Genomic DNA, 22144 nt, shown 5'->3' on the forward strand with positions numbered 1-22144 from the left:
ATATTTTGCTAATAAAGGGTGGGATCCATAGAGATTTAAAATTAATAATTTTTTCCATATTGCATATACAGGGTGGCCAAATGAAAACGAAATAGAGCCATATTCAGGAACTGTCAAGATTGTAGAAAAACGCTCAGGCCTGTCGATTTTAGATTAAAAGGGGACATTATTTGCTGGTATGTTTGAGTCCGCCACTTTCACCCCCAAGCAAGGGTAAGCATCACCCCAAAATATTTAAATGGCATTGGGGGTATATACGCAATTTTTTGTCCAGTATTTTAGAAAATCTAAGCTAGTTAGAAACAATATCTCTTCATTGTACCAATTATATCAATTTTCTCCAGGGTATAAGACAACTGAGAATACATTCAAAATAAGGAAAAAAAATAGCTATTTATGTAATCAGTTATGAAAAGTATGATTTTATGTAACAAGTGCAAGTTTGCAGGACGAGCGAAGTGAAATCCCGCAATATCGCACGAGTTACATAAAATCCTGTTTCATAACGTATTACATACAAGATTTTTTCTAATTTTGACAAAAAATGGGAAATACAAGTTTTTAATTTTGATCAATACAAGTATAATTTAAATAACAATTATCTAGTAGGTAGTGTCAGTTTAAATTCTCTTGTCATTTGGCTTGACATTTAATACACGCTGATCGTTAGTTACTATTACCATTTATTAGGAAAAATATGTGATTTATGTTCAGATTCTGATGATATACCGAGCGATATCGAAGAAACGGCAAGTATGTTCACTGATTCCTGAAAAATCCAAAGTGGTATATGACTTGGCTTATGAAAAATTTGAGAAATAGCATGAACAGAAGAAAGTAAAACACGTTAATGAGAAAGTACTATTGGCGTATTTTGAAGGTAAGAAGAATTTGAAGGCTTCTACGCTATAGACACAGAATTCCATGTTGAAACTGAGCTGTCTTTAAAAAAAAATATAGACATTAAAATATACAATAGTTTGATAGTATTTTTGAAAAGGCATTCTGATGGATACCACGCTAAGAAATCAAACGTATTTTCAAAAGTAAATATTGTGAAGTTTTTGACGGAGGCGGATGACAACAATCTTTTAATGGCTAAGGTAACAATAATTGCTTCATTTAGTTGTCATGATTGGTTTGCCGAATTGTACATTATTCACGGGGCACTGTGAGAAGATCTTTGGCCACTTTACTTGCAGATTCTGGGGCCAATATTTTAAAAATAAAACAACACGGCGGCTGGAAGTCAAATTCTATTGCAGAAGGATATGTTGAAAATTCTATAGACAATAAAAAAACAATTTCCGGTGATATTCTTGGAGAACCGAGTAATACCGATAACATATCACGGAATATTACTGCAAGTTCAACAAATAGGATTTCTTCTGGAATTAGTTTCACTAACTGCATCAACTGCGTTGTGAATATTTATAATTAAATAATAATAATTAATAAATAATTAATAGTGTTATTTATAAAATTACTGACTTAAATAAAAGTTACTTTATTATTTTTTTGTTGTATTTTGTTTATTCTTTTTTGCAATTAGTGACATAACGAACTTTTTGTAACCAGTTGCATAATGGTTTTCATTATGCAACTAGTTACATAAAGTAGAATGTTTTGACACTTATTTCGATAACAAAAGATGTTACTTTATATGACAAAATTAGAAAAAATATATTTTTACGTTTTCTGAATTTTGCACGCCTATCAACATACAGAAATTTGTGTATGGTACTTTAAACATAATCACATCCGGCAGAATGCTTTTAGGAAACAATTAACACATGCATTAATTACAATTATTAGGTATATTTACAAAGAACCTCGCACAATCCTTATTGAAAGTGGATTTTGGGTAATTTTTTTGAAACTTTGTTATGTGATAGTTCTGATCGCATAGATCAAAAGTCTCAACGGGCACAAAGTCTGAAAATCCTTTGTTTTGGATCTACAGCCCCTGAAAGTTGATTTTTTTCCTCCATTGTAAGAATAAAGCAATGATTCTTTTTTTAAAGTTACATCACATTAATAGCAAATGGACCTTGCCAGATCGATTAGAGATGTCTTTCACGGGAATCGACACATGGTCAAGTTCAAAGGTCATTTCGGGCTCAAAAAATTTTCAAAGAAAAAAATGTTCAAACAAAAATTTAAAATTTTTCGGCATTGCATCAAAATCCGCAGTAAATCCGGTTCGAATAGGCTACTTCTGGTCGGAATCGGAAGTTGAAAACATCTCCAATCGATTGGGCAAGGTCCATTTACTATGAATATAATGTAATTTTACAAAAAAGAATCATTGCTGTATTCTTATTATGCAGCATAAGGGGAAAAAAATTCAACTTTCAGGGGCCGTGGATCCAAAAAAAAGGACTTTCAGACTTTATGCCTACGTGATCAGAACTATACATAGCTAAATTTAAAAAAAAATTGTCGAAAGGCACTTTTCATAAGGATTGTGCGGGGTCCTTTATTGGACAAAATTGATCTTTCAATACGGAAAATTAAAGGAAGTTGCTCTAGTTTAACATTACACTTTATCACTTTCTGGATGGATCTACTTGTTCTATCATTGGCTATAAAACGTCAGTCTTAAGAGTAATGACACACATAGCGGTTTTTACCACCTCAACATCGAGATGACTGTTGGATTGGCAATAGTTTACTAAGGCCATCGTCAAATTTTTTTAAAACGTGTCTACACATGATGTGAACTATGAGCTGCTGCCAGTTTTATTGCCTCAGATGGCTTTATAACTCATATTATGTGCTGTCATCTAAAATGCAGAATAAGACACCATAGAATTGGCATTTATGTAATGATTTTTTAAACTTTACTTCAATCAATGTAGTATGTTATAATTCACCCACTTGATATTTTTTGATAATTTCCAGCGAGATGAACAAAAAAAAAAGTAAATTATTGACTTTGTTTTTTATATTTATGTAAAGTTTTATATGGAATTACACCTAAGGAAACACACCTATTCTGCATTTCACTTACCAGCATTGCAGACATGAGTGGTCAGCTTTTCATAAAGTACAAATTCTATGCTTACGACTTTTTTGAAATACTTCTCTATTTTTTTTTAGGATTTTTAAGCGAATTACATATTAATGTAACTTGTTTTTTCTTTTTATTTTACCATTTATTTTTTATGTGACTAAGATCAACAATATTCCCATTAAATGATGATGTTAGATGTCAGTTCATGTGTATATAAAATTTAATGACAAAATGCTGGAGTGCCAACTTGTTAAGTATAAATATTATCCAGTAACCTGGGACTGTTAAGTACACAGATTTTTTTTTACTATTGAAGATAAATTACACAAGCAATACTAACCTTTGTTGCTTTTCCCTTTTCAATTCCTCTGCCGACATAGCATAAAACTCTTGTGGTAACTCTATTCTCTGCGCAGCTTGCGCCGGAGAAAGTACTTGAATATTCCTGTCGATTTCCAACTCTACACGCTCTTCAGACTTTAGGGTTTCTCTTAAAAACTACAGATATATTTTAATGAAATATGTTCATTATTTTCTGCTTAAATAATGCTAAAATTAAAATTAATTAAAACTTACTTGTAATGTTTCCAGACTATCGATATTTTCTTTCGCCCACACCCAAAAGTCTTCTTCGACATCATTGACCACCAATTTTTGTTGACGGAATCCTGCTGCATATAAAAATTCAATAGCCCCTAATATGGGTAATACTTTATCATTAAAGGTGGCATTGGAACACCTAATTTTGTGAAACTTTGTCTCTTCTGGGTTTGCTATGATGTTATCCACATATCGGCACAATACGTTTACACAATCCACAACCTAAAATAAAAATTAAAAAAAAAGATGAATTAAGTGAAGTGATATGCTATCCAATTTAAATAAAATTTGGTATGATTGCAATTGTGTATAAATATCATGTTTTGTGTGTAATCAAAGTACAGCATAGTTTTGATAATCCGAAAAGCCTGTTAAACCTTTTGCAGAGCTCAGTCGTATAAATATAAACATTAACTAGTGTGTTGTAAGTATGCAAATTGCATCAATTAATGTGCAATGCAGCTACTAAATGTTTAAAAGGGAATACAAAATGCTGTCTCTTGTCCAGTAATATGAAATTATAGAACACAACTAAAAAAAAAAAACAAGTTAATATATTTTTTTACATTTATGGATGATTTCTACTGCTTGTTTGCCAAAAGAAAGTTCAAACGATCTTTTTCTAGAAATACAATTTTAAGTATAATGTAATCGTGCAAGATTGGAAAAACCATGAAGTAGAAATTTTGCATTTTTCCAAGCCAATTATTTGATAAAACTTACATTATATTTAAAAAAGAAAAATAAAACAAATTTATTTGCGCAAGTTATTTAGTTATTTTAGATTTCGTGAATGTTCAATAATGATAATATAAATTCAAAACAGCAATATCAGATACTTTCTTTTGGAATTTCCAGTAGAAGTTTCAAGTATGAGCAAATTTTCAAAACAGAGGCTTCCAATTTCTGGGGTCTTTAATGACAGTGATTCTCACTATTTCCACCACTGGTGGACATTTCTTTATGAACTTGACAGTTCTTTATCTTTAGATAAACAGCACAAGTTTCATCACTCTAAATCAAGCATCTTCAAAGATATTTTAGTAAATGTAATATTTTTGTAAAATTTCAACATTATCTCAAAAAGAAAATATTTCTTGATAACACTTTTTCTTACTTTGAAAGGTATAAAAGCATAGAATCACATTTATACCTAAGAACTAAAGTAATATAATCACAATTTTATGAGAAAATAAATTGGTAGTTCTAGTTCTCAATAATCGTAAAAATCAATAATCCAAATTGTGATTCGAAATTATTTAGGTTAATGAGATTATATTGCAATTAAATTTACAAAAATGAAAAAAATATCCGCACCAAGTTTTATTACAAAGATACAGGTTTTTTTTTTGTTTGACATAAGAAATAATGTATCGAATCCAGAAACGTATAACGTTGTGAATGTTTTTTTAATAAAAACCATAAGGAATGATCACAGTCTAATTCAGGTAAATTCAAAAAAATAATCAATCTGAAATTATTCTTATTTTTATTTTTCTGGCTAAATTATGTGCAACTGAAAATTGTGACCACTTTCAATAATTTTAATTTAAGGGGAAACCACATTAAGATGCTGATTTTCAAGCATTCCTCATGAATTTTTTTGAGTGGGACAAACTGATTAGAATTTCATAAAACTTTGACATTATTTTATCAATATTGTGAACTATATTTACAAATTTTTTCAAGTCATTTGTGTTGAAAATGCCGAAGTTATGGGCTGTTGTTCAACGAAAGTCGTCGTCCGAGTTGGTTGTTCAGGGGAAATATGGAGGTCGCAATTTTGATGTGAAAGCAATAGTTGTTTTCCTGCATTATTAAGATTTTTTCTAAGAATATAAACTTCATTGCGGATAATAATTGTGAAAATTTAAGTTTTGACAAGTGTTTGAAAAAAATGAATTTTTAAATTTTTTTTTCATTCATTTTGAATAAAAAATACCCTTAAATTATATCATCCCAATTTTGGTTCATGCTCTTTGTAATTTCAGAAAGCAACACACTTCCAATTTTCATAATGAATGGTTAATAACTTTTTGAGCTACAGTTCCGGTGAATCAAAAAAATTTATCGAGGAAAACGTGTTTGAAAATTTCCGAAAACTAGACATTTGAGAAAGTTATCAATAATATAGAGTGCTTTCCGATCAGTCAGCGATTCCAGCACCATATAACAGTCCTTCTTCTACCTTGTGGGTATCATTCTGAGCTTGCATCTGTTCTTTTTTTGATTAATAAGTGACTTAGACTACCTGAACAAATGCTCCGGCCTACCTGCTGTACACTTGAGCACTAATCCGATGGGCGTTCAGTTTTAGGCTCATAAAATCGGAACGAATAGGAATTTAATTTTGAAATTTTGCCAACATATTCTTGAATAGTTGTTGAATATGTACTAACAGTTTATGTAATAAAAAAATCCGATTTTTTTTAACTTCCTAGTGTGGTTTCCCCCCTTAACCCTTCGTTAGTCGCTATCGGTGTCTGACACCGACACATTAAACATTTCTATTGCATTTGCGTGTAAGTGTAGCTTCTTCTCCACCAATCACGGTACCTTCCGCATTTGACCAAATGCTTAGTTTCAGTACGAAACGGCCGCTTGAACAGTGGTTGTTTACGAATTTTATGCCACTATTCAGTGTCTGACACCGTAGCGAGTATAGAGTTCCAATATTTTTTGGCAGAGGTTGAAATTTTGGTAAAATCTTTTAATTATACAGGGTGTCCGGAAATGATGAGCAAAAAATTCAGGTGATAATTCTAGACCGAAATTAAATCCTACCTCTTTCTATAACATTTTTTCCAAAACTGATTATTAACGGAGTTACAGGGTGTTAAAGTTAAATTTTATTTGCAGTTTTTTGCAATACCTTTTGCCAGACTCATAATATTTTGACGAAATTTCGTATATGGGGGTTTTTTGGGATGAGGATTATAAATTTGCTCACCGTTTTTTCGCATTTTGTAGAGGGCGCCACATACGAGCCTTTATTTTGATTTGAATGGTTCCAACTTTTTTGTGCTACACTTTATGCGACTTTTGACTTAATATTTTTGTTCTCCTAACCTTTTGACATAAAAAAGGTATACTTTATTTGTTTCGATAAATCTAACCGTTTTCGAGAAAAACGCTAAAATAACATTGCTTGCATGTGATGAATACAAAATCATTTTAATTTATTTTCCACATTAAACATAGCATGCTTTGGAAACAAGCACTTAGTTGCCTTGGAAACAAGTTTGTGGAGAATTAGTTTGGATAGATAGTAATTTTGTACAAGTTCTTTTGTAGTAGTTGTTATCATAAAAGTAATAAAAATAATTAATAACATTTACTCTAACGTGGAGTTGTGGGACATGCATTATTATTACGGTTTAGCTGCTGGCAATGCTCTTGCAGCACGATGTTTGTATCGCGAAGCATTTCCAAATAGAAACCTACCCCAATCGCGAATGTTCAGTACTATTCATCGAAAACTAGGAGAATTTGGATCGTTCAAAACTAGAATTTTTTATGTAGGTCGACAACGAAATACTAGAACAGCAGAAGCAGAAGCTCGTATTTTGAATTCGATAGAGAATAATCCCAATGTAAGTATAAGAAAAATTGATATTCAGGTGGGCATTCCAAAGAACTCCGTCCATAAAACAATACACGTACCACTACCAAAAGGTGCAAGCCTTATCTGCCGTAGATCCTGCTGCTCATGTGAATTTCTGCAATACAATTAGAATACTTCATAATGGTGACCAAAATTTTGTTGGTAATATCCTATTCACGGACGAAGCTGGATGTGGCCATGATGGCTTAATAAACCTCCACAATGAGCCTTTTTGGTCTGATGAGAATCCTAATTTATCAATAGAGCGAGGTTATCAAAATAAGTTTTCCGTGAACGTGTGGGCCGGTATTGTAGGGTACTACTTAATTGGGTCACATTTCTGTCGTAGATCCTGCTGCTCATATGAATTTCTGCAATACAATTAGAATACTGCATAATGGTGACCAAAATTTTGTTCGTAATATCCTTTTCATGGACGAAGCTGGATTTGGCCATGATGGCTTAATAAACCTCTACAATGAGCATTTTTGGTCTGATGAGAATCCTAATTTATCAATAGAGCATGGTTATCAAAATAAGTTTTCCGTCAAAGTGTGGGCCGGTATTGTAGGGGACTACTTAATTGGGCCACATTTTTTTCCACAAAGGCTAAATGGTGAAGTTTACTTGGATTTTTTAAGAAACCACTTACCTATTCTATTGGAAGATGTACCACTCGGATTAAGAAATGCAATGTGGCTGCTAGAAGATGGCACGTCACCGCATTTTAGTTTAACGGCCAGAGAATTCTAAAATGAAACTTTTCCTGAAAGGTGGATAGGACGCGGTGGTTTTGTACAGTGGGACCCTAGATCCCCTGACTTAAACCCAATCGATTTCTTTTTTTGGGGCTATCTGAAGACGCTTGTATACAGGACACCTATGAATAGCGTCGATGAACTGAGAGAAAGAATTGTTGCTAATTGTGAGGTAATTAAGCAAAACGAAGGAATATTCCATAGAGTTCGTCGGAATTTTTTAAGAAGAATTAGCATTGAAAAGGAAGGACATCACTTTGAACCTTTGATTTGAATGTTTAATTTGTATTTGTATTGTTCTAGTAACTTACGTATTTTAACCTTATGATTTTGTTAGTAAACCATTCTTTATTTGTTGAGGATGTTATTTTTTTATTATTTATCATTAACCACCATTTGCGTAACAACAAATTTTCACAAAAATTACCATGTATCAAAACTAATAGGGTTGTTGACCAAATTTCAAAAAGTAGATAATATAATTCTACACGTACTAATTAGTGTGTATGCACAATTAGAGATTGAGAAATGCGTCGGAACAGTTTTAAAATAATTTTTTAAAACTGATTTTTTTATAATATTTCAAAACGCCTGTGACGTCATAAGGGGCACCTTGTAGTGAAATTATGTGTAGATGATTGCGCAAAAGGAAAAAATTGGCAGAAGATGCTCTGTCAACACTGTCAGTAATGTCAGTCTGTCAGTGACATTGTCGCATAAAATATTTTCAAGTCTACGAGTTATCTTCCTTAATCTTCGAATTCCTTTATTAAGTAAAATGATTATTTAGTAATAATCATTTAATATCTTCCTTCCCTTAGAATTAAAGCAGAATGTGTGAAACGGGATTTGTGAAAGCTACTTCGCAAATTTTTCGAAAATTGATATTTTTATGATCATGAACTGAATTTTTAAAAAGAAACGACTGTTTTAATATTGGCGAAATCAGAGGTATAAAAGCAGTCAGGTAAGGATTAACATATTTAATGAATGATTTTATTTAATTATTTATAATATAAATATTAAATATAAATACCTACTTATTTACAAAAAATTATAGTGCAGTTCGGGAGTCTTATGGAGATAATGCAATTGGCTATGTGGAATGTGGAACAAAACACCACTTAAATTTTCTTGAATCCATTACAATTAGGAAATTAATAATAACTATCACAAATACTCTTAATTCATAGACTGCTGTCACTACTGTCACTTTTGTTTAAAGAACAGAAAACAGGACAACAAGGTTTGATGGACAATTTTGATATATTTTCTTCTTCTTCAAAATTATGCAATAGGATTGCTACTAGCTTCTTGTTCAATTGCCCCTTATGATGTCAGACTAGTTTTTAAGTAACACAAAAATTCATAAATGATTTCTACCACTAATTTGTCATATATTTAAAATTTTACTATCCAGGCAGGTTCTTTTATATAAAATTTTTGTATCAAAAACAATTTGTATATGGTTTGTTTTTTTGTCAACAACCCTATTCTCCACAAACTTGTTTCCAAGGCAACTAAGCGTTTGTTTCCAAAGCATGCTATGTTTAATGTAGAAAATAAATTAAAATGATTTTGTATTCATCACATGCAAGCAATGTTATTTTAGTGTTTTTCTCCAAAACAGTTAGATTTATCGAAATAAATTAAGTACACCTTTTTTATGTCAAAAGGTTAGGAGAACAAAAATATTCAGTCAAAAGTCGCATAAAGTGTAGCACAAAAAAGTTGGAACCATTCAAATCAAACTAAAGGCTCGTATGTGGCGCCCTCTACAAAATGCGAAAAAACGGTGGGCAAATTTATAATCCTCATCCCGAAAAACCCCCATATACGAAATTTCGCCAAAATATTATGAGTGTGGCAAAAGGTATTGCAAAAAAACTGCAAATAAAATTTAACTTTAACACCCTATAACTCCGTTAATAATCAGTTTTGGAAAAAATGTTATAGAAAGAGGTAGCATTTATTTTCGGTCTAGAATTATCCCCTGAATTTTTCGCTCATCATTTCCGGACACCCTGTATAATTATTTCAATATGTAAATTTTTTAAACTATAGATATGTCTTATGAAGAAATCCAAAGGAGACTCCAGTACCTTCTAAAAACAGTTCCTACTGATGACGAAGAAGCGTACGACGATAGCGCTAGCAAAAATGAGCAAGATATGGTAGAGGAAAGAGAAGGAGCAAGTGACACGGATCAAGATATTGCAGAAACTGATGAGGAAGAAAGAGATCTAAGTAGTAACCTCTGCTTTATTGCAAAAGGTGGGTTTATCATATGGAAAAAAACTGTTCCACCTAGAAATGTAAGGACTAGGCAGGAAAATTATGTGATTCATTTGCCAATGTCTAGATTACCAACAAAATATTTGAACAGTCCAATAGATATATGGAAATATTTTGTAAATGATGCAATGCTGGACATTATTGTTTGCAATACGAATAAGTATATAAATTTCGTAAGAGAAAACCTCTCACGCTAGGGAGACGCGAGGCCTACTAATATATTAGAGATTCAGGCATTCATAGGTTTACTTTACTATGCAGGATTGCTCGAAGCAAATCACCTGAACGCAGATGATCTCTGGCAGAGTGATGGATCTGGTGTAGAGATTTTCCGTCTCACCATGTCTATCTCGATTTCGATTTCTGCTTCGATGTTTTAGAACAGACGATAAAGTGACTCGTGAAGAACGAAGAAAAATCGATAAACTCGCACCCATATGAGATTTTTTTGATATGTTTGTTTCTCACTGTAAAACCGCATATAGCCTCTCGGAGTATGTTACCATTGACAAAATGTTAGGTGGCGTTGATGTTGTAGATCAGCTATCTTTCAATAATTATAATTGTAGCCGGAGCACAAGACGCTGGCCCATGGTTATATTTTACACAATTTTAAATGTTGCTGGTATTAATTCAATGGTTATTTATTCAGCAAATAATCCTAATTCTAATTTGAGAAGGCGTGAGTCTTTGAGAACCCTAGCAAACCAGCTTATAAAACCATACATAAATATTCGTGTTGCAACTAACAATTTACATATTAGCATCAAAACATGAATTAGGGAAATCTGTAACTTGCAAACCCAAACAATTGCAAATACAAATACAAATCAGACAAAAGGACGTTGTTCATTTTGTAGCTCGAAAAAGAATCGAATTACTCGTTTTTCCTGCGTAAAATGTAAAACTTTTATGTGCTTGGAACATACACATGGTCTTTGCGAAAATTGCAAATATGATATTCCAGATTAAAACTAATATAAAATGCCAGTTTTCAAATGTTTAGCAGTAGGTTATACATTTTGTTTATAAATTTTGTATAAGCATAACTTTTGTTTAGTTTTCTATAAATAACATATATTATAAATAAATCAATGTAGAGTTTAATTTATTTATTTACATAACTTATGCACCTTTTCTCACATGCAAGTTTCTTCCAAAAAATATATATTATGCATAAATACATATCGGTGTAACACACCGTAGCGACTAATCGTGTTTTAATATTTATAGCGACTAACGAAGGGTTAAAAACATTTGACTGAAAATCTGAACTACACAAAGCATTGTTTTGTTTTTGATTTTAAATAAAATTTTTAGGACTATTTAGACTAATTAGATTTGTATCAAATATATGTCGGACATAATAAATAATGTGTTAAGGTCACTTGTAAAAAAATATGGTCTTTTTATCATTTCTGTAAATGTAATTACTTTGGTTGTTACTAATCTAAAAGTAATAACTATACACAAGTAACATGCCAAATTTCATTTATGTAAATTGGATAGAGTTACTTCGAAGAAACTTAAATTTTTTGCTAACACTGTTACTCTCTACCCTTAATGTTTCTATCTTTATCTACCTTGGTTCTATTATAATTGCAAGAATATATGATCAAGCAAGCAGTCATTCCCCTCTCTTCTTCAAGCGTATTAAAGAGAAATTCTTTAATTTTGACCTTCCATTCTTCTTTAGACAGCACCTCATCACTAATTAATGGACATCTAAAGTATACTCCTAGAAATTAACAAAAAATATAAAAACAATTCAGAATTTTTTCAATTTGAATAAATATGTAGCCTATAACTAGATGGATTCTTTAAAGAAAAACACACATGTAAATTTTATACGGTTCAGTTTGATTAATTCAGGGTTTTCTGCTAATTGTTTATTACAAATGTTGAATTTTTAAAGAATGTGGCATCAATATATCAACCAAATATTTGTAAACAGTGACGGTTGGTGCGGGGGGGCTCTGAGACGCTCCCTCCCCCTAGAGATTTTCATAGAAAAATTTACCCTTATGAAACACATTAAAAAGGAGATTTTCCTCTAACTCGCTCATAAATTTGTAGTGTTTACAGTGGTGGTTACCGTTGCGCAATAGTGAAAAACGAAGTGGGAGTAGCGCATATTTACTATGCAATTTGAACTGTTCAATCCAACCAAATAAAAGCTGTTCATAGGTAAGGTAATTCTGAATTATTTATTGAGTTCCCGAACTGAAAAACCCTGTATACAGGGTGTCCCGAAATTCATGCAACAAAATTTGTTCATAGATTCTTAAGACCAATTTAGGGGACCCGTATTTTTTCTTTTTGTCAACTGGCCCCCTCTTTCGGAGTTACAACCCCTTGAAATCTGCCCCTAAGAAGTCTTTTTTTATGACATGTGGAATCTGATTGTGCTACGTTTTTTGGCGGGAAACCCTCTTAAGACACTTTTTTGTGGGCCCCCTTGTCTTTGGAACTAGAAAAATTTGGTCGCAAATTTGATTTTTTTTTTTAATTATTAGCTAGAAAGCCATTGAATTTGGAAACTTTTTTGTCTCTTGATATTTGTTTCGTAAAACGCAATGTTTTTGAGAAAAATGGCGAATCACTATATGCATTCGATCACATTTTGACATTTTTCTCGAAAACATTGCGTTTTACGAAAAAAGTATAAAGAGACAAAAAGTCTTCTAAATTTAATGGCTTTCTAGTTTACTTACTGATAATTTTTAAGAGATTTAAATATGCGACCAAATTTTTTTGGCTCCAAAGACAAGGGGGCCCACGAAAAATTGTCTTAAGGGGGTTTCCCGCCAAAAAATGTAGCACCATCAGCTTCCACATGTCGTAAAACCCCTGTGTACCAAATTTAGTTATTCTCATACAACAGGGTTCTGAGATATAAAAGAAAGATTATTCTTAAGGGCAGACTTCAGGGGGCTGTAACTCCGAAAGAGGGGGCCACTTGGCAAAAATAAAAAATATGGGTCCTCTAAATTTGTCTCAAGAATATGTGACCAAATTTTGTTGCATTAATTTCGAGACACCCTGTATATAAATCTCATTTTAAAATTAGTGAAAAAATATAATGTATATTAAGAACATAATAAAACTAGGTAACTATTCTTTAAAAAGGCGAGAATAGGAACCCTGTAATATCAAATATGGCATTAATGCATAAACACTGACCAGTGACAGGGTGTCCGCAAATTTCACCGACAACGTTTGACTGCATATTCACGACGATAAATAAACACGATCTACGAAAAAAGTTAAATAATAAATTTCTGGTTTTTGAGTTATAAACTTTCAAAGTTGTCAAAAATAAATCTTATTTAATTAATAACTTCATAACCCTTTTACCGATCGTGTTAAAATTTGGCACATCTATTTGGACTATTATGATGTATTATTTCTTAAAGCTTTAGTCAAATCGATATACTGGGTGATAGGTTTCTCTGGTTACCTTTCCCTTCTAGCGCTCAAAACTTTTACAGTGGTCGTATTTTTTTAAAACGGGCAGCAACATTGAAAAGGTCGTTTTATTTAAAAAAAATATTGTCTTGAGAAAGTCGTCTACAGAAAGCTATTCTTGAGAAAAAAGGCACTGTTTGCAGGTCTGTGAGTTTCGGTTTGCGTAGGAGTGTCACGTATTTAAAACTTTGAGATCAGTAGGCGATGAAAACAAGAGGTTGATTGCTGTGGCTATCAGGTAATGTCATTGTTGTCATGTTTCTTTAGGATTCTCATCACCCAACATAAGCAAATTATGAAAATTTACAACTCCGTTCCTTGTAAAGCAAGATTCGTCGGTACAAAACAATTTTTGAAGCAAATTACTATCTTCTGCGAAGCCATTCACGAACCAGCGGCAAAATTGTAATCGTGCATTGGGATCTAAATTTTCAAGTTCTTGAGCAGGAGTTAAGGAGGTTTGGACACCTGCAAATTTCAAATTATACGTTACGTCGAGACCGCAGCGTTGCTGCTATCACGCATATGGAGGATAAGTTAGTTAACGACAGCAGTTTGAAGGAGAATTATTATAAATATGTATCTTACAAGTACCTAATCGATTTCTACAAGCTGTCATGCGATTCCTTAGATATCGGTTTCCTATTTATACAAGTTGCTATGGAAACTGTTCGTCATTTGTTGCACATTCTAAGTGGAAAGACCAAAGAAATTTGCATTCTCATAAGACTAAATTATTCTATTAATATCTCGTCTCTTAGGTATCCAAACCAGTCATAATTTTTTTTTTGAGGATTTTCTTCATATTAATAAGCTTATATACATTTTTTTACAAATATTTGTTCGTTAATTCCAAATCAGATAAGCCTGCTTAAATCAAATGGCTGAAGAAGTTGCTTTTTAAAAGTTTTGTGAACATTAGTTTTATATACATTTAGTTGTCTTGATACACTGCGGACACTTCATAATCTATATATGTGGAGTGATAAGAATCCTAAAGAAACACGACAATAATGACATTGTTTTCATCGCTTTCTGTAGGCGATTTTCTCAGGAGCCAATATTTTTTTTAAATAAAACGATATTTTCAATGTTGCTGCCCATTTTAAAAAAATAAGACCACTGTAAAAGTTTTGACCGATAAAAAGGAGAGGTAACTGGAGAAAACTATCACCCAGTACATCAATTTGACTAAAATTTTAAGAAATAATACGCCATAATAGTCCAAATAAATGTACCAAATTTTAACGTGATCGGTAAAAGGATTATGAAGTTATTAATTAAATTAGTTTTATTTTTAACAACTTTGAAGGCCTTAACTTAAAAACCAAAAAGTTTTTATTTAACTTATTTTCGGAGATCGTATTCATTCATCGTCGTGAATATGCAGTCAACGTTGTCGGTGAAATTTGCGGACACTCTGTATAATAGATTTCAAAAAGGTCAGCCAAATTACTTGTGGGCAGGCAAAATCTGATTCTGCCCATTAATATACCTAAATAATATCGAAAACAACACGAGTTCAAATTGTGTAGAAATATTACGGTTTCAGCTTAAATGAGAACAAATGCATTGTTGCTAGAATTCTATTTTATCAAATATAACAGAAAACCTATTATTTTTTTTAAATGCAATGTAATTCTATTTGTATTATATTATTAAAATTTGGTTTCATTTTTTTATTATCTGACAATTTGTTTTCACATTTTAATCTCCGGTGAAAAGTAAATTTTTCTCTGCATCATGTAAAGCACAAAAAGAGACAATTTTGGATAAAATGGCCTATTGTTATCATTAAAATATGCAGGGCCGGCGGAAGGGGTGAAACAGCGAAGCAGATGTTTCAGGCGACATTTTTTAAGGGCGGCATTTTAAGATTTGATTATTAATTGAAAATTGCACAAAAGTCTGAAAAAAACATTTTTTGACCCCGAATGCGTGCTTTGTGCTTTTATTAATTATTTAGAAATCAACAAGATGAGCGAAAATTCCCCTAACATCGTAGTATCTTTAAGGATTTTGTTAACCATTCCTGTGTCTGTGGCCAGTGGAGAATGTTCTTTTTCAAAATTAAAAATTATAAAAAAATATTTACGATCAACCATGGCGCAGGAATGGTTAACAGACTTAGCCAATCTTGCTATCAAGAAAGATATAACAAATAATTTGGTTTACGCTATTGAAGACTGAAGTTGATATGTGATATGTGTAAAGATCCCGTTTTGACATAAATTAGTTTCTTTTTTGTTTTTATTGAATATTTTTTATTTTTGGTTTTATTGGAATATCTATTTTATTTTTTATAAGATGTTTCTTATAATTTCTGTTGGTTTTTTTGCTAAAATATTTTGTATTTACTTCTGTCTATTAAAATGTTTTTTTTATTTTTTATAACTTTTTATTAATGTTGTTCCAACGGGCGGCAAGCAAATATTTGCTTCAGGTGCCAAATACCCTGACGCCGGCCTTGAAAATATAGCCATGGAAATATGCCTTTTATACAAGCAAAATTTGTCTATCTCACAATTTTTCAATACATATTTTTATTTATTTATTTTTATTACTAATTAAGTAACATTTTATAGATGCTCTAGAAAAGTACTGAAAACAATTTAAGCTTTTAATAAGTCATTTTATAGAGATAGCAACTTTAGATAGCTACGGTTGATTATCTATATTAATCCTGATATCTAGCTCTGAAAATACCTAATTCTATTGATGGGTGTGACAAAAAGTTTTTTCTTTAGGATTTATTTTTTGTAAAACAAATAGTAAAAATATGATTGAAATTTTTTTTTCAATTTCATATTTATCATGTGTACAAGGTGATCGACATATCTTGGAAAACACTTTTTCATTAAATAATAATAATAATAATATCTCTACTACTCATTCTAATTATGAGAATTAGCCCATAAGACGGAGACTTGAGCAGGAGAGGAGGCGGCATATTATTATTAGGCAGGCCGCATTTGTGCCCAGAAACGACTTATGTTGGTAGGCCCTAACCACCATTCAGTGCATGAATGAGGGAAATCTGGAAAACCTCGTTAATTAGGGGGGTGGGGTCAAATGCCAACCGGTGTCAATCTCTCACATTGACCCAAGCCAACATTCTTCCACCCTACCATACCTGCACAGAGGGTGCCAATCCTCCGTACAAGGATATCTAATCTACGGTCTACCGGCCGCGGGAATCGAACCCGGGCAGAAATTTCCACACGATTAAAGGAATGACGCCTTAAACCGTGCGGCTATCGACGGATCGATGATTCTGGATAATTCAATTTTGAAAATGGTCTCAAATTTTCAGTGAGGTCAAATGTGGGATAAAATTATAGTTGTATGTATAGTTTTATGAAAAAATTCAGCTTTTATCCAAATGTACAAAAATGTCCTCTACGTAGAAATTAAATATTAGTTTATTTTATTCTCAAAACTCAATAGTATATTAAAATAATTAATAGGCACATATATAATCAATCATTATACGTTATTTAACCCTTTCCCTTAATATCCTGAGTTAACTCGGAATCGGCCTTCAGATTTCAGATTACTAACCTGAGATAACTTTGGTGGAGTTTACATTTCATTTCTCCCCTATATTATCCGGTTACCCTGGAAATCTACCCAACCCTCTGTTAAAAGACAATTTCCTGAAGTTCTCCCATCAACAGAGAAGAAAATAAATTCTACAAAAGTTTATGGAGTGTGTTCCAAAAAGCGCGATGACCAAGGAAAATTGGGACAAAATTGGGAAATTTTTTCTATATTTTTTTCTGTATAAGTAGACTCCGTTAAAACTTGATTTTTGTACATTTGAACAAAAGACATTTTTAACAATGACTCATGAAACAAACAAAAAATTTCCCTCTTTTCAACTCCATTTGATGACACACATGAGAGGTTTATTCAAGTATTTACTTCATTATTAAATTTTTTCATCAGTGGCAGCGTAGAAATAGACACACTTCGATAGATCTAATACCATGAAAATACTTATGTAAATATGATTATAACTAAAGCAACCAGAATTTAGGAATTGGTAAGGACACAGCACTAGAATTTATCCATTGCTCTTTCTTTTAGACTCTTTAGTAACTTCCTAAACAAAATGTGTGGTATTACATTTTTTTGCAATTTACTTATTAAAAAGAAAAAAATCAGTATTTCCCCAAAACATTTTAACTTTCATTTTAATGGAAATTATAATATCTATTATTTATTTACTACTTACGTATTTATGAAAAGTATAAATTAATGTAAAATTATAAAAAAAATTGTATCCAAATACCAACAAACTTTCAAAAGACAAATTTTTTTGAAAGGAGGGTTTTGTTGCCCAAAAGTAGGACATAAGAGGATGCTAGTTCTAAGGACAAAACTTGTGAAGATAATCCTCCTTAAAGGATGAAGTCTGGTCAACAACTATTTGTACAATTCTTTTCATCTATATCTACCTATATGAGCTAACAATATCTCTATATTATACCTTTTACTGCAAGATGAGCCGACATTTCTTGTTCGGTTTCAACTGGCTTTGAGGATAACATCATTGCTGTTTCTGAATCTTTCTTTTCAGCTTCCAACTCCCTACGAACTTTAGCTTGGATAGCAGCTAATGAGGTATTAAATGCAGTATCTTTTTTCTGACTTGAAACACGTACTAATGCAGCTTCGGCAGCTTGTCTAGCTGCTTCGCTAGGCTCTAGTTTTGAGGGCACATAACTCGACTTCTTTTTGCTTGGAGGTACAACCATTGTTGTGGATGATTCATTTAATTTATGACCTGGTCCTGCTAGTTTGAATTTTGCATCAGCCTTTTTCTTTGCAAAGAATTTTTTAATTTTTTCTGCCATAATGAAGTCAGGAAAAAAATATAAAATTTTTTAGATTCGAGGTGTGTGCTCCTTAGGCAATTTGAGTTTAGATACACTTGCTTTCAGTTCTTCTATTTCCCTTAGAGTCGCTTTAAAAAAAAATGTCAAAATTAATGTAAAATGTCAACAAGTTTTTTTGAATACTCACATAATTTCATAAACCTCTCGCAAATATCTTTACCATATATTCTCCAAACTACAACAATTAGGATTAAGTTAATCACCAGGATTAATGAAAATGTCTTTAACAACGTCCACTGAAAATCGCTAAAGTAAAAGTATTCCGGTAGTTTCTCAATAAATTTCAATATGGTTTTGGTTTGCGTATCACGAAGTGCAATAATTATATCGGTTAAATACAACAGTGCACTATTCCAATACAACTGAATTACATCTATAATTGAGGAATTTTCGAAATAATCTGTGTAAATCGAGAACATTACTCACAAAATCTTGATACCTATTCTTGATACTGTCATTTACAGATGATTTTGATAGATTCACTTAGCGTTTTCTGCAGTTTTCTGTTTAACAACAGATTGCGAAGTAAATTACTGTATTAACGATAGTACAAAAAAAAAAGGAAAAGTGCTGAAAATCATTTTATAAAAATATGGCAATGTAACATCGGATCACTACTACAAATTTAACAAAAATATGTTATTTGTGCTTTTGTGTTTTTTAAAATAAACTGTACCACTCAATGAACACTGAACTCAGATGAGGCAGCAGTGCTGTGCTCACTCTCCCACTTTTGACAGGTCTTTGCTTTAGTAGTCGAACGCGTCGTAAGGTGCGCTGATAATTTTGAATTTAATAAACAAAATGTAAAAACGCAATTAAAATATAGATGCCGTTCACTTAAATTAGTTTAGTGTAGTGTTGCCAGGTGTGAAAATTTTCTTGTATGATAATTATCTATTGTCATTTGTCTTCATAAACATTGTTTTTTATAAGCTGCGTATATCTAATGTTCTTATCACGTTCAGTTTGTTGATAGACTTTAATCGTCGTTAAATAACATTTGACAAATTTTGGTTATATGTTTCTGTAAAGGTTTTATTCGTTGCTATTAATATGTTAGCGGTGCGATATTATTATTCTTCTTTGTAACTATTTATACTCCGTGGTCGAAATTATAGAGAGTGACTAAGACATAATATAAATACACTATTACTATAAGTGCATAAAATATAAAATGATTTTTATAACGGTTCAATATTATTTATCTTTGTGCCGCTCACTACGCACATCGATAGAATTTATAATCGTCTCTATAGACTGAGTTACACTGAACGTCGATATATATTATATCTCTGACTTTTGGTAGGGAATAGGGAAATTCTTTTTTAGTGGCTGTAAACGGACTTGATTTAGCCGTCCTGAGAAACGTCATAGCATAAGCGTAGACGAGGGGTCTAATTCCATTGCTATAACAAATTTATAAATTAAAAAAACACAACTGGGACGTTTTAAAATGCTGTAATAATTAAAATGGATCAAAATGCCGGTTATAGCAAACCGTAAAAAAATATTAGATGTTATGTTTTATTATCTTTTTTCAATATTTTCTATATCTTGTTGCCTTTTACGCAGACACGCCAATGGATTTTCGTTCCCGGCACGCTTCATCCCCCTTACTAGTCCAAAAGCTAGCGATGAGTTATTCTCTATAATTTCGACCGCGGAGTATAGAACGTTAAGCGGTAAAATAAAGGAGCTATAAATGATCATATTTTTTATTAAAATATTTTAAATTTCCTACTTTTCCCACAACCAACTAAGACATTTTCATTTGTGTTTATTAATAGGCAAAGCTTGTTTTTCATGTTTTGAACTGTTTATTTCTTTATTGACTATACATATAATATAATGTTCTTTTATGTTAAGAAGTATTTTTGGTAGTTGGTTGAAGAAATTTAATTAATTTCATCTTGCAACACAGGTCCAGTGATGTCCAGATTATTATAACTATTCAATACCAAGTTTTATGAACAAAATAACCTTCATTATATTATGATTCTTCACATTATGAACTATGATTCGAATTAGGCTGCTCCTCATATCCATCTGAACATGGAATCCCCTTTTATCACGCTATTCATAGTAAGAATCCGTGGCAGAAAACCCACAAGAAACAAATTTTCAAGAAGTCCTAAATGGTCTTGAAAATAACAAACTTTTTATTCAAATTCAAAACTCTTAGTCACATATATTTAAAATTCGGAGACTAGGTTAAAAATAAAATTAGACAAATCTGAGTTACTCTATAAACAAGTAGAATTCCTAGGACATGTTATAACTCCAGAAGGCATATAAAATATTTTCTTTTACCAAAAATTGTAAAAGAAATAAACCCTTTCCTAGGACTCTTGGTGTTCTATCGAAAATTTATACCTACTTAACTTTGCAACAAAACCAAGACACTTTAAAAAGGATTCAAAAATTTACTTTTCACATTTACTTTTGATTGAGCTTGCAAAAATTTATTTTGTATCGCACTAAACGAACCAGTATTAGTTTATCCCACTTTTCCTAACATACATATTTACTCTCATTTGTGATGTATCCAACTTCACTAGTGGAAGTATGGAACCAAGATGGACATCTGCTTTGTTATTACTCCAGAACTCTTAACTTAAAATGTAACTACTCTGATGGAAAAAATTGGAAAAATATAACTACACTGTCAATTCAAGTACAAAAAGGGGAAAATCAATCAAGCCATTTAAATATCAAACAAATAGTACCTACCGTGAAAACCTATCGTCATCCGAAATGTCAATACATATTTTTTCCCATTCGATCCCTTAAATATTGATAAACCTTTGATTAATAACAAAAAAAATTAATTAGTCACAGTTTCTGTATAACATATGTATGTATGTACAGTGTACACTCGATGCAAGATAAAGGTTTCCAATCTGAATCGTATTTTGTTTGAAATATGACGCCTTAACCGCTTGTCTGTATGGGGCATTCCTACTAAACTCGTGTGGCAATTTTTTACCGTCACATCTGACATTTTACGAGTTTTGTACAAAAATGCTTTCCTGGTAGATTGGCATTTTTAAAATGGGACTAATCGGCAAACTCTTATAGCAGACCCCGTATGCATTTTTTATTATTTTGTTTCTATTAAAAGAGCTGCATTTACATTATAATAGAAAAATCGATTCATTCTAGTTAATAAATCTTGCGAAACGTCTACTACCTACTTACGAATAGTTAGATTGAATGGATTTAAGAAAATTAAAAATTTTATTTTTTTTTTAATTTTGAAAACCCTGCAGCTCGGAAACGGCGCCCTTAGGAGTCTACGTGTGTGTAACAAAATTTACTTAATTTTAGCCACAGAATGGGCCTCTGTTTTTTTTCTGTACGCCATTAATGAACACTGTATAGGTGCCCGCAATGAAATCAGTTGAAGTTTCTTATAAAAGTTGTAAAGCATACAATTCTACATAAAAATGGCCTCTTGACTTTTTCTTGTACATTAAAATTAACAGAGTTAGGCAGGCTA

General features: G+C 31.8%; 2 protein-coding genes across 2 annotated transcripts in view; both read right to left on the bottom strand.

Annotated features, from left to right (window-relative positions):
• LOC108910586 (UBX domain-containing protein 6) overlaps positions 1–18625 on the bottom strand; it is a 30301-nt gene extending 11676 nt beyond the window's left edge. Inside the window, exons 1-4 of the mRNA XM_018715237.1 lie at positions 18234–18625; positions 11857–12011; positions 3593–3838; positions 3357–3514 (exon numbers count right to left, since the gene is read on the bottom strand). Of these exons, the coding sequence (XP_018570753.1) occupies positions 3357–3514; positions 3593–3838; positions 11857–12011; positions 18234–18600 (926 nt within the window). The 5' untranslated portion in view covers positions 18601–18625. The remainder of the gene's footprint in view (positions 1–3356; positions 3515–3592; positions 3839–11856; positions 12012–18233) is intronic.
• Positions 18607–19372, bottom strand: LOC108910587. Its single transcript, XM_018715238.1, has 2 exons — positions 18770–19372; positions 18607–18710 (listed from the first exon to the last, which is right to left on the bottom strand). The coding sequence occupies exons 1-2, from the start codon at positions 19059–19061 to the stop codon at positions 18631–18633; spliced, it is 372 nt and encodes a 123-aa protein (XP_018570754.1). The 5' UTR covers positions 19062–19372; the 3' UTR covers positions 18607–18630.
• Between the last annotated feature and the right edge of the window lie 2772 nt (positions 19373–22144).

Source organism: Anoplophora glabripennis, unplaced genomic scaffold (genome assembly GCF_000390285.2).
Source record: "Anoplophora glabripennis isolate ALB-LARVAE unplaced genomic scaffold, Agla_2.0 scaffold540, whole genome shotgun sequence".
NCBI lineage: Eukaryota > Metazoa > Arthropoda > Insecta > Coleoptera > Cerambycidae > Anoplophora > Anoplophora glabripennis.